Source organism: Leptinotarsa decemlineata, unplaced genomic scaffold (genome assembly GCF_025532065.1).
Source record: "Leptinotarsa decemlineata unplaced genomic scaffold, Ldec_3_MD MMD2_tig00000010_RagTag_RagTag, whole genome shotgun sequence".
NCBI classification, from domain to species: Eukaryota; Metazoa; Arthropoda; class Insecta; order Coleoptera; family Chrysomelidae; genus Leptinotarsa; species Leptinotarsa decemlineata.
In genome coordinates this window covers 12,111,460-12,124,625 of record NW_027412538.1, presented here as the reverse complement: position 1 = coordinate 12,124,625, position 13,166 = coordinate 12,111,460, and the positions used below count along the sequence as shown (strand labels likewise).

The following is a 13,166-nucleotide window of genomic DNA, read 5'->3' as shown; positions in this document are numbered from 1 at the left end:
CATCACAGCAGATTCCTATTGTGAGGAAAACGACAAAATGTATCGAAAATTGCGTCAGCAGCAGCCGGCACTGATCAACAAAAAAGTTCGGATCCTGCTCCACGACAACTCAAGTTTTACAAATCACCGCCCGAAAAATTAAACGAATTGATCGTCGGAGTTCTGCCTCATCCGCCATACTCCCCAGATTTCTCGCCAACCATCTTTTCAAGCACCACGATAACTTTCTCACCGGTAGATCCTTCGCTTACCAGGACCAGTCACAAACGGCCTTCGTTGACTTCATCGAATCCAGAGCACTCAATGTTTATGCTGATGGAATCAGTCGGCTTGTGTACGTTGACGAAAGTGTACTGATTCAAACGGCGCTTATTTCGATTAAAATGAATGAGTTTTCATTACAGTTTGAAGTAGACTCATAGAAACTGACAAAACTTTCGAAACAACCTAAAAATTTGAATAATTAAATTTGCAGTTTTGTTTTTCCATTCTGAAATTTCGAGGGCATTGAAAAAACACCAGAAAAGAATAACATTCATTCAATAATAAATACTTTAATAAATAGTAATAAATAATTATATATCAAGTTAAAAATATCATTAATCTAAACAACTAAAAACACACTAATGTAATCTATCAAAAGTGGCAGTTGTATGAGCTGAGTATACCTTCGACTTCAAAGGTTGTATCTTCATTTCAGTATTTTGTATCACCCTGATAACCTGGTCTACTGAAAATAGATATACATTAATAGAGTTGATCAACATCATAACCCCGAAAATTGGTTATGTAAATCACAAGTATAGTTTTTGGACAAACGAACTTTAATTGACGCCACTTTATTCGTCATTGTTGCCAAACAACTCAAACCTATCTTCTCGAGCAAATCTCAGAACAATTCAAATAATGAATTTTGAAATGTTAAAATATTTTTAGTGTTGATGCCACGAAATACCCCGAAGCCTTCATTTCCCTGGTGGTGGCCGCAGCATTGATCTTGCTGCTGAAGACAGTTTTTGAGAGACGAGAGAAGCTATGCGAGAACTTCTTTTCCACATGTACTCTCTCGTTTTGTCGTGGTTATCAGCACTGTCCACTCTCACCTAGCAAATAAAAAAACTATTTTAGCAAAGTAATCGGTCTACTATATAGGTATTTTCTGGCGTTTTATCATATTCAAGGGTGTATTCAAAAACGATTCTTAGTTGCGTCATCAATTATAAGATTCGCCAGAATGGAATGATTCAATTGTGTCAAGATGTTAAATTCAGTAATAAAAACAATATTTCCAATTTTCTCCAACCTCAATTAGAATCGAATTTGTGCAAGTAATAATTTTCCAGCTTTATTTTGTACATCCTCACAGCGTATTTGATAAATAAAAAGTTTTCAGCACTTTATTAGCTACAACGATCAAAATGCTGCAGAAACTGACAACTGACGTAAGGTAACGTCAAATTGCGTTTCAAAACCAACCTCACTAGTTTTGAATCATCATGAAAACGTTTCAAATCATAGTTGACGTGACGTCATCGTTTCAACGTCAAAATGAATGTGAATAACAGACGAATACGTTTTGAATACATGAGCGCCAGAAAAGGCCTTATGTCAAGAAAATTGAGAAGATAAGTTGAATTCGGAAAAAACTGAATAAGGTATATATTTCATGTTCACCTGTTTAGGCTGTAAAACCCTGATTGAATGTAGAGTAGCTGCGCCGCCGTGCATGATTCGCAAATTCAGTCTTCCGTACATTTCAGCTGTGGTTGCTGTTGCACTTTTCAATTCTCTCCGGGCACCTTTACCAAACTGAAAAATATCGGTAAACTTCTAAAACTTAAATGGTCAAGCAGGCATAACACATTTAGGGGATTTCAAAGTAAACAAAGATTGAACAAATTAACGATGTTTGTGATTGTGCGTGTCTTAAAATTTATTGTTATAATGAAACAAAGTCAGCAAAATCCATCATAGTTTTGTTTATGCCATTAGCGAGAATATTGAATCTCTAAGCGCAAGTTGAGTTGAGCGCGATCTTGGCCAAGTCAGAATCGATTCACGACGACCAGCAGCGGCTGTCGTTATTTTTTTCAGGGGATGATTTACAACAGTATTAAGAAAATGATTTAGTTCAATGGTTTCGACTAATTATATGTAAAAACTCATTTCAAATGAATGATAATGGAGCCAACTTAATAAACATAAATATTTTATAAAAGCCATTTGGTATTGAGTTTTTTCTGCGTATTATTAATTTCAATACTCACCTCCTTCTCAACTCTCAAGGTCAGTGGTCCCAAAACAAAGTCAGTTTTCACGTTGGTATGATCCGACATCATAATTACCGTTACATCACCATCTCTCCTGATAGAACTCAATCCGAACAAGGTAGCCCTTGACTGTTGTTTGTTTTTCGATTGTTTATTTTTGTTATTCGACTGTTTCACTTTGTTTTTGTTCCCAGACTTGTTTGTGTTCTTTGTTTTGTTTCCGGGCTTTGTTTTGCTTCCCGATTTGGATCCATTGCCAGATTTTGTGGTGTTTTTCCGCCTGTTTTTGTTCTTGTTTCTCTGTTTGGGCGAATCGGATCTTAGCTGGGTTGTTGTTACTGTTACGTTATTGAGAAAGTCTTCTGATCCAGCTTTCGAAATCAGGATGAAGGTGGGCTCGCGAGTCTCACTCTCTAGAAATAATGTATAAATTTGGACCTAGCACATAGACCCACTGTAGATTTATTTAGGAATCCAAGTTGTTTGGAATCAGAAAAAAAAAATGTGGAAGGCAAGCTTAGCAATTATATATAATTATTTGTGAATGTGAATCAATTTTCCCATTTTCGAAGAGAGTGGGAATATTCAAAAGGTGAAAGATAGATTCACTAGAGAAATCAAGAGTCTCATCAAAACTGGAAAGCATTATTTTTAAACATATAGCCTTCATCAGAACTCGTGAATTTTTATTTTTCATACCATCCTTGAGAAGGTTATATGACGGACAAGGGAAATGAGAAACATGAAAATTCTCCATACTTGCAGCAAAGAAAGGGTGATGATTTTGTTGGAAGCATTGGAAATAAATAAATTGAATTAAATAAAAATAATAAAAATAATTAAATAAAATATATTTTCAAAACCCTCGATGACTTAACAAGAACTATGAAATTCTTCCCTATTAAATTTGTGAATTTTGCATAGTTTAGGATCCATCGGCATTTGGAGCAATCCAAAAGTACTTTTTTGGATCAATACTCAATAATTTTGATAATACGAGGTGGTGAAGTCAGAAAACTCATGCAATTGGGTCATTTTTTGTGACAATAACTGCGAATAACTTATAACATTGGCATTTTGAAAAGCAGCCTCTTGATTTTCTTTGCTATTGCGCTGATTGCCTTTTTTATTATTTTTCTGTTTATTCAACATGTCATGACTCATCATCAGGCTGCAAAATATTCACACAGTGCCGAAGTACTAAATTACGGAAAATTAACCCGCGAAAGGTTCAGCATATTTTGTTTTTTTGTACAGTTCTTGCCATATTTCCTTAGAAATATAATATTACTAGCCCTAATCACAAGTGAGGAGAAATTACTGGATAATCACGTACCTAACCTAACAATATCACATACCTAACGGTTTGGGCTCATCTGTTATAGCATTGGCAGACCTCGCAATCGGAACCTCCGCCATTTTATTCCGTACGTCTGTGGTTTTGCGTTGGGCATTTCTTCGCTTATTGTTCTTCTTTTTTCCTTTACCCTTCGACTTTTTCTTGTTTCCTTTGGCTTTGTTCTTAGTTTCGGCAGACTGAAGTTTAACCCGAACCGGATCATACGACTTTCCCAAAATTTTATTGATGCGGCCTATTATGTTGTCCACGAATCTGTTGTATTTGGAAATATAAATTGCTGGCATTTTGGGTTGTCCCATTTGAATGGAACCTAGAAAATTTATTTCAAAAATTCATTTCATTTACACAACAGGAAAATTCGCCGATAAATGTTTGGAATTTCGTAATATTTTGTTTTTAATGTTATAGTATATTTCAATTCAGTTAGGGCACATGCACAAATTGGTAATTCTTTCGTAACTAATGAGCCAAACTATTCTTAACACCTTTTTTAGTTAGATCTCGATAGTACTGAGATTAAATAAAGAATTTCAGAAAGGCATACCGTCAAATCTTTATGGTATACTCATTGTGATTCACCTCGTATTATCGTTTTTATCATTCATTACCTATTAGTCAATAAAAACATTCTCGGGCAGTCAAGCGGCGTTGGAGGATCTTGGCTTCTACCGAGCAGCGTCTAAATTGGTAGCAAATTACCAAAAACGACTCTCCTCGATAGGGAGACTCAACAGATTGTCTTTGGTCTGAATTCCTGGCCATACTGGCCTGGTAGGCAATGAAGCTGCTGACTTCCATACAAAGGAGGATGCTGCAAACAGCTTCATCGGATCAGAACCTGTCATTGGCATCGCTTTGGGCTTTGCCAAACAAACATTAAACACCTGGATGGCAAGAAGATGTATGGACTTCTGGCAAAATCTTCCAGTATTGGCTCACTCCAAGGCGTTTATTCACCCTTCAGAGCTTGATACCAAACAGTTGATGGACTACAGTAGCGATGAACTACGATAAATCAGGAAAGGAATCGTATTTCGTGTACAAATTTTTTTATTTGTAAATTGCAAAGCGCTTTCGGCTGTTACGCCATCATCAGTGCGATACCTGCAAGTAAGTAATATTCAATGATATTTATTTTAATTTCAGATTGAACTTTAAATTCTTTTAATATTGTAGAATTACTTACTCGTCAAGTATATACAAGAAGATCCTGCTATCTTAAGGTACAACGACTTCAGTAAAAACCACTCTGAGTGGACATGAACGTGAACATCACAATAAGCAAACATTTGCACGAAATGTGAATATTTAAAAAAATGTTCTTAAAGAAAACCATCTCCAACGTGCAGAGTACGAGGAGGAAAAGGAAGTGAAAATTTGACATTGATATAAAGTCTTTACCTATTACAGAACATATTTGGTTTGACAAATGATATATTTAGTGACCACAGTACGTTAAGTTTTCCAAAGTGAGCAAAGAAACATTCAATTGGGATTCTGAGAAATGTTGATTTTTGAAATGATTAAATTAATCGTCTATGTAAAGGAATATATGATCTATTTAATTGTACTTGCGTATTCAGACAAGTACTTTAGACCTAACCTAACCTACCTATTAGTACTCGAGTCACATTGATAAATGCAATTGAATTTCATACTTGAAAAATCCAAGGTGACATCACTGAAGTAGAAATCTGCTCTCTTACTGATGCAAATATATTAGACTTTTACTGCTGAAAATATGGGTAAGTAACTAAATAATTACCTTTTATTTTCACTCAAATCCCAAATGAATGCAATGTCATGTGTTTTTGAAGCTTTATACCTCTACTAATATTTATAGCTCCGAAAAATTTACCAGGCAGTTCATTTAGATAATTTGATTTATCGTCAGTCTTCAAGTATGCCCCCTTACTATATGTGGAGATGGTGTTAATGAACCTACTGTTCCACGATGGTTCGCAAAGTTTCATTCCGAAGATTTTAGCCTCGAAGTGGTCGACCTAGAGCAATCTAGGACGAGAATTTGAGGACCCTGCTTGAGACTGACCCATTAAAAACGAAGCGTGGGATAACGGAAGAACTGGGCGTCAGCTCCCGAGTGGTTTTTGACGGTTTAAAACATATTGGAGAGGCCAAAAAGCTCGAAAAGTGGTTTCCCCACGATTAGAACGATCGACAGAAATTGTCACGTCTCAAGGTTTGTTCTTATTTGCTTTTGCGCAACCAAAACGACCTTTTTTGGATCGGATTGTCACATACGATGAAAAGCGGATCCTATACGGCAACAGAACCAAAACAAGACCATGGTTACTGTATAGAGGTCAACGGCTGGCATGACACCGAGCCAAACCATCACATCAGAGTTTTATTGTGAGAAAATTGCCGAAATATACCGAAAATTACATAAGCAGTAGCCGGAATCAAACGAATTGACCGTCGAAGTTCTGCCTCAACCACCATACTTTCCAGACCTTTCGCTAACCGACTATCATCTTTTCAAGCACTTAGATAATTTTCTCATCTGTAAAACCTTCGCCAATCAGGACCAGGCAAAAACGGCCATCGTCAATTTTATCGAATCCCAGGCACTCAATTTTCATGCTGAAGGAATTAGTGGACTTGTGTTACGTTGGCAGAAGTGCACCGATTCAAATGACGCGTATTTATATTGAATTGAATGAGTATTTACTGAGGTATTTCACTTTGAAGTTTGAACACGGGACGAATAAAAAAGATCTAGAGACCGTGGAATTCCTTCATATTATAAATTTTCATCTTGATTTTCCAAGCAACCAGTTAATGATTTTGAGATTATTTCCTAACTGATGTACAATTCCATAATAGTAGACATTGAATTCCCAGTACGTAATCGTTCCATAGAAACAGCCTCTTATCACTTTCCCAGCAATATATATTCCAACTTGGATGCTGGTAACTTTGTTATAAGTGTATAATTTCTGTCTAATAAGTTGGTTGGACTTGGTCTTTCAAACAATGTATTAAGATGGTTAAGCTCCTATATGGAGGGGCGCTGTATGTCAGTCAAATGTGGAGGCACCATGTCAGATAAGCATGCTGTTAATCTGGGCGTTCCTCAGGGCTCAGTTTTAGGACCATTATGATTCCTTATACTAATCAATGATTTGCCTGAATATGTGAGGGACTGCCACATAACAATGTTTGCAGATGAGACCACTATTACAGTAACTGGACATACTATGGACGACGTGGTAACTAAAATTGGTAACATTATCGATGAATTCACTTCTTGGTGTGAACACCTCACAATCAGTGACAATGAAATTTTATAACAGAAATAATAATACTCTATTGATGAACTAAATATGTCACGCGAGAGGTAAAATTTTTAGGAACAATTGTGGATGAAGCCTTGAATTGGAACTTTCATATTGATGGTGTCTGTAAGAAACTCAATAGAGCATTTTTTGCAATAAAGCAAATGAAAAACTATGTAGATCAAAAAAGTCTGATTAGCATATATCATGCAATGGCTTTTTCACATATTTCCTTAAACATCATGTCTTCGGGGTGCGGTTCGGATTTCAACAGGGTGTTTATGGGACAGAAGCGTATTCTGAGACTAATTTTTGACATGGAACATCGTGAGAGTTGTAAACCAGTGTTCATAAGAATGAAATTGTGGTCTGCCTCAGCACTATATATTTTAAAATGTGTAGTTTTTATTAGAAAAAATCTTACAACTCTCGCAACTACTGGATCCTCTCACGTCATGCTGAGAGGATCCAGGACAGCTAAATTCCCGAAATCACCCCTATATATAGGGATCATCCTGTATAATAATCTGCCAACTTCAGTTAAAACTCTGAAATCCGAAAATGTGTTCTATAACCGTGTTAAATCCTTGATCATTGAAAAGTGTTACTATAGTCGCCAGGAATACCTAAACGATAATTTAATGTAGTTATTTTCCAAATAAGTCGAATGTGAATGTCATAAATGTTATTTATTATTGTTAAAGTATGCTTTTTGTTTTCAATTAACCTACCATATGTACATATTGTACCCATTGACGAAAATAAATTACAATTAATTTTATTATTATAATATAAGATATATCTTATTGACAATTGCTTTTGTAAGTATGTTTATATTTTTATTCTTTTGTGTTTTTACTACTAATCGTTATTATAGGTTCACAAACTTTTTTTTATACTTCATTTCACTTATGTACTAAGGGTAAATGGTTTTATATAATTGACGTACCATATGTATATATTATACCACAGTGGTTTAATAAATTATTATTATTATTATATTTATATATATTTTATCACCATTTTCCCTCATTTGTTTAATATAATTTCCGTACGCCACTGCAAAAGACAGATTAAGGCGAAAACGTTAGTCATTTCTGAGAATTCATTGCCTACTCTTTTGGAATTATAGTATAGTGTAATGAATGTTTGAAGGGTTTGAAAGGTAAACAAACTTGGGAAGATTCACCTAATAATTTTTGCGATCAATATTTTTCGTGAGTGTTTTTGTGAGAAAGTGGATTTCAAGTTTCAAAGAAGGTAAATTTTTCATTTACTTTACAAATATTTGACTGTGTTAATCTGTTGGTAGGAGTTTAGGTAAATATTCGTTTTGAGGGCCGCCGGCGATTTTGAAAAAAATTTTGAGTGTACTTACGTATTTTGATGCGTAGGTAGATTACGAATCCGAAAGAAAAAAGGCTCTCCCTTATTTACAGAGTTACGGCCCTTCAAAGTTCAGAAAAGGGCAACTTTTCAGCTTTTTTTTTCACAAGATAAACTGTTTAAAAACACAAGCATTTATTCACTAGGTCACCTTAACACCTTATTCCTCCTTTCTTGACACTTTTCATTACAACAAACAAAATGTTTCCAATAAAAATGTAAAAAAATGTACGGAGCTGCTTTTTGGTTATATATCTCTGTATTTTACGTTTTTTGAGGTTAATGGCATACTTGGTACGACAGATGCAAGTAGTAGTTTTAAATTAAGTTTTTTATAAGAAAAATGTTGATTGTTGAATTGAAAAGTGTCAATTAAGTAGGAATAAGGTGTAAAGGTGACCTAGTGAATAAATGCTTGTGTTTTTAAACAGTTTATCTTGTGAAAAAGAAGGCTGAAACGTTGCCCTTTTCTGAACTTTGAAGGGCCGTAACTTTGTAAATAAGGGAGAGCGCCGGTTTTTTCTTTCGGATTCGTAATCTGCGCATCAAAATAGGTACGTAAGTAGGTACACTCAAACATTTTTTCAAAATCGCCGGGTGTTCTCAAAACGGATATTTACCGGAGTTTTTCAAATCTACTAACTGAATATGTTCAAGCAAATAGTTACGATAACAGCTCAAGGCCGTTAATACTTATACAATTTTGGCAAAGACACAAGTCGAATGGTTGGCTACTTCACCGAATTTGCATAGAATCGTATCATTAATGTGCACCTCCTCCGCAAATCAAATAATTGTTCGCCATAACGGTGGCACGGACACCGTGTACGGCTTGGGAGACGACAGGTCAGTGACCAGAAGGTCAATCCAAGTCATGGTCACACTTTCTACCACCTGTCTTGATTGGATGCTAGTCGAGGTTAACAAGGACTCGTTCACGCGCCACGAGAGTCGTAAATCAAGATTTTGGAAAATCAGGAATTAATTCAATCGTTGCATAGTCCTCTGCTCCATCCTGGTGGGTGTGCTTTACGGTTCACACTAAATGCTTGTTATTTCCTGCTTGATCTCTCTTGAGTACCGATTTAAAATGAATTTTATTTACATTAAAATTAAATTGGGACAACGATACAAAAAATGATTGAAGATATTGTGACATTGATTGAGACCTTCCTTTGTTTATTGATATTGACTTTCAAAGTGGTAACGGTTCATTTGTTGATTTAAACTAGTGGAATCCCGTTTTGCAACATATTGCAATGTTACGAGTTATTTTAATATTACTTGATGTGTTGTAGAGTTTCTGTTAGGCTTGGAGTAGAATAGAATTGTTTGTTCGACTACATTATACACAGCTGCATATTTATAGCACAAAATGAAAATAGCGGTCGAGAATTAATATAGGTGCAGTGTGGCACACTTATGATGAAAACACCCCTGCATTTTAGTCATTTTTGACAGCAGATATTTGATTTTTGCTTTTAATTTCAGGATCAGTGTATATAACGTCTATTTGATAGCAATTTTTTATTCCATCCGTAACAAAGTTACTAAATGCGCATAAATTGTTAATGGTAGATTTATTACCAATAAATCCATGCTGTTGGTCGATTATTACTGAGTCCACGTGATTGTAAACTCGATTATACAGGGCATTTCTTTAATGTCCCCCTCCCTTTCATTTTTTGTGTCAAGTGAAAAAATTGAAATTTGGGATAATGAAATTAATGCATGAATACTTTATTTTGAAGTGAAATTTACAGATGAAACATTCAAGATATATATATATATATATATATATATATATATATATATATATATATATATATATATATATATATATATATATATATATATTACAATGTAGGTTTTCACGGATGGTAGAATATGATGTGTTGTTTTTCTGGGTGTTCATCCGTTGTGTACTATTCGATAGTCGACGTTTCGCCATCATCTCAGATGGCATTATCAAGACGAGTTACTGCTTCGCTTCGAGAGGTGTAACTGATTGATTCTTGTGGTGTTTTTATATGGTTTCGCTTGCGTAAGTTGTATGGATTTGTTACCTGTTTTTCTACCTGAGGGTTGTTGATGGCTTTTGGTAGTTCTCCTACCTGTTTTTCTACCTGAGAGTTGTTAATGGCTTCTGGCGGTTCTCCTACCTGCGATGGTTCATTATCAATTTGTGGTTGTCTTTGGTGGTTGTTTTTAATTATTGTTTTCCAAATCCTTGGGATGTTTAGTGAGTCATCCCTTTTGTTGATGAGGCCTTGCTTTTCGATTTCGATAGCTTCCCTGATTTGTCGAATTCTTGGGTTTGCACCTGTGCTATCTGTTTTGTGGACTCAAAATTAATCTTGTGACCTGTTTGTAGATGGTGTTGAAAGAGGGCAGAGGAGGTTTGTTTTGTTGTTATCGAGTTTTTGTGCTCCTGGGTTCTGGCAGATATACGTCTGTTGGTCTGACCGATATATTGTTGACCACAGTCCTCGCATGTGATGCTATATACTCCTTGGTTTTCTAGGGAAATTCTCTCTTTCGGTCTGGGCAGCCAACTGGATATCGTTAAAAACAACCATCAAAGACAACCACAAATTGATAATGAACCATCGCAGGTAGGAGAACCGCCAGAAGCCATTAACAACCCTCAGGTAGAAAAACAGGTAGCAGAACTGCCAAAAGCCATCAACAATCCTCAGGTGGAAAAACAGGTAACAAATCCATACAACTTACGCAAGCGAAACCATATAAAAACACCACAAGAAGAACCTAACATCAGTTACACCTCTCGAAGCGAAGCAGTAACTCGTCTTGATAATGCCATCTGAGATGATGGCGAAACGTCGACTATCGAATAGTACACAACGGATGAACACCCGGAAAAACAACACATCATATATATATATATATATATATATATATATATATATATATATATATATATATATATATATATATATATATATATATATATATATATATATATATATATATATATATACACATCCGAAAAGTCTAGGGATATTTTTAAAAATGGCAATAATTTTTTTTTAGATCGCTTTAGGGAAAAAAAGTTGACGGGTGATTATTAAACGAATGTAACTTACAACAAAATTTATTAAATGGTCAAAAATACTGAGTGCGCATATAAACAAAACTAAAAAAAAATATGGCTCTTCTTTGGCACCCCGAAAAAAAATCATAATACAAAAAAAATTGGAATCAGTACAAAGTATGGCCTCCACGCTGGTTTATTACGGCCCTACATCTATCGTGCATCGACAAAATGAGATTGTCAATGTCTTGTTGAGGTACATTTGCCCATTCAGCGATTAAAAGCTCTCTCAATTGAAACGGACGATAGGTAGAAGAATGGTGTCGAGGTACTGTCGAGCTGTGAGGGAGCGATTTGGAAAAACTAGATCGGTTCTGCCCCCGATCATGATTCCGCCCCATAGCATTACTGTACCACCTCTGTATGTGTAAACTTCCTGGACGTGTCTCAAACGTTCATTATTTCCAGGTCGTCTCCACAGTCTTACTCGACGAGAATCTGGATGAAATCCAAATCTGGATTCGTCTGTAAACAAAACTGTGGCCCAATCATTTGCATCCCAGTTTTGATGTTCTTGACACCACTCTAATCTTCTACCGCGATTGCCTCTCGACAAAGTTGGACATCTAAGTGGCCTTCTGTTGTGGAGATCTGCTTCATGCAGTCGATTTCTGACAGTATCACAACCAATGGTTACCTGGTGCGTCTGCTGCAACACGTTAACCAACTCAGGTGCTGTGATTGTCGGTTGTCTTCTTGCGGTTAAGACCAAAAATCGGTCTTGAACTACAGTTGTAGCGCGTCCTCGCCCTGGATGTTGTTCGGCTGGACTGCCAGTTTCACGGAAACGCCGCCACAATCGACTGATAACACTTTGGGAGACCCCCAAACGAAGAGCTACATTATTTTGTCGCATGCCACCTTGAAGAAGCCCTACAGCTCTATTCATCTTAGCCAATAGTAAATGATGGCGTTCCATGTTAAAGCACAATATTTCCAGTTTAATTGCTGAGCAAGAACTGCATAGAATGTACAAACTCGACACTTTCAGATTATTCATTTTAGCCGAAAACCTACAGTTTGTAAAATACTTGATGAAAGATTAGTTACCGTTTTTGCAGGCTTTGTTCAACCCATAGAAATCTACAGGGTGGTCGAGTGTACCAATTTAATCGAAATTAAACGACCTCATGCATTTATTTTTATGATATTTAGTATGTTATAAAAATATCCCTAGACTTTTCCGATGTGTATATATTGTATTGTATTGTATTGTGTACAAAGTTTAAAATAGATCTGCCCGTTTAGTTTGTCAAAATCGAGTCCAAAGGAGTTGGTCACAAACAAACATACAAGTTTGCCTTTCTCCGTAAATTTTCAGTATTCCATTAACGAATGAATATGATTCGCGTGTTGTTCTGTTCGACGGCACTTCGTGAAGGCATTCTATTCAACGATAAGAGATTCGTCATTTTATTGTTAAATAGTGAGCCCCGATTTAAATTATTCCACCTGATTTACATACCTACTTTCAATTTTGTCGTCCGTACTTTCTCTCTTGAGATTCTCCTCGCACGCCATACTGTCAAACCAATTTTCAACACGCGTTCCCAATCTTAACGTACGTCTTTGGTAAAACGACCTCCGGTAATTTTCAAGTAACAAGGTCAGTGGGTGACCCACTTGCGGCCAACAGTTCCGAAGACGTGGATGGCCTACTAGATGAAGATTTCCCGGACGCATACCGAACGTTTTTTTTTTAATTTCGTTTTGTCAGAATCTTCATCTCGCCTTCA

General features: G+C 36.0%; 2 protein-coding genes across 4 annotated transcripts in view; one reads left to right on the top strand and one right to left on the bottom strand.

Moving 5' to 3' along the window:
* Positions 1-538: 538 nt before the first annotated feature.
* Positions 539-13,166, bottom strand: part of LOC111505074 (uncharacterized) — a 43,246-nt gene continuing 30,618 nt past the window's right edge. For all 3 annotated transcript variants that reach the window (XM_074171557.1, XM_074171559.1, XM_074171558.1), the window contains exons 5-8: positions 3,629-3,940; positions 2,268-2,683; positions 1,675-1,809; positions 539-1,103 (exon numbers count right to left, since the gene is read on the bottom strand). In XM_074171557.1, the coding sequence (XP_074027658.1) occupies positions 966-1,103; positions 1,675-1,809; positions 2,268-2,683; positions 3,629-3,940 (1,001 nt within the window). In that variant the 3' untranslated portion in view covers positions 539-965. The remainder of the gene's footprint in view (positions 1,104-1,674; positions 1,810-2,267; positions 2,684-3,628; positions 3,941-13,166) is intronic.
* Positions 8,063-13,166, top strand: part of LOC111505068 (dynein regulatory complex subunit 3) — a 111,430-nt gene continuing 106,326 nt past the window's right edge. The window contains exon 1 of the mRNA XM_074171562.1: positions 8,063-8,189. The gene's annotated coding sequence lies outside the window, so the exon portion shown is untranslated. The remainder of the gene's footprint in view (positions 8,190-13,166) is intronic.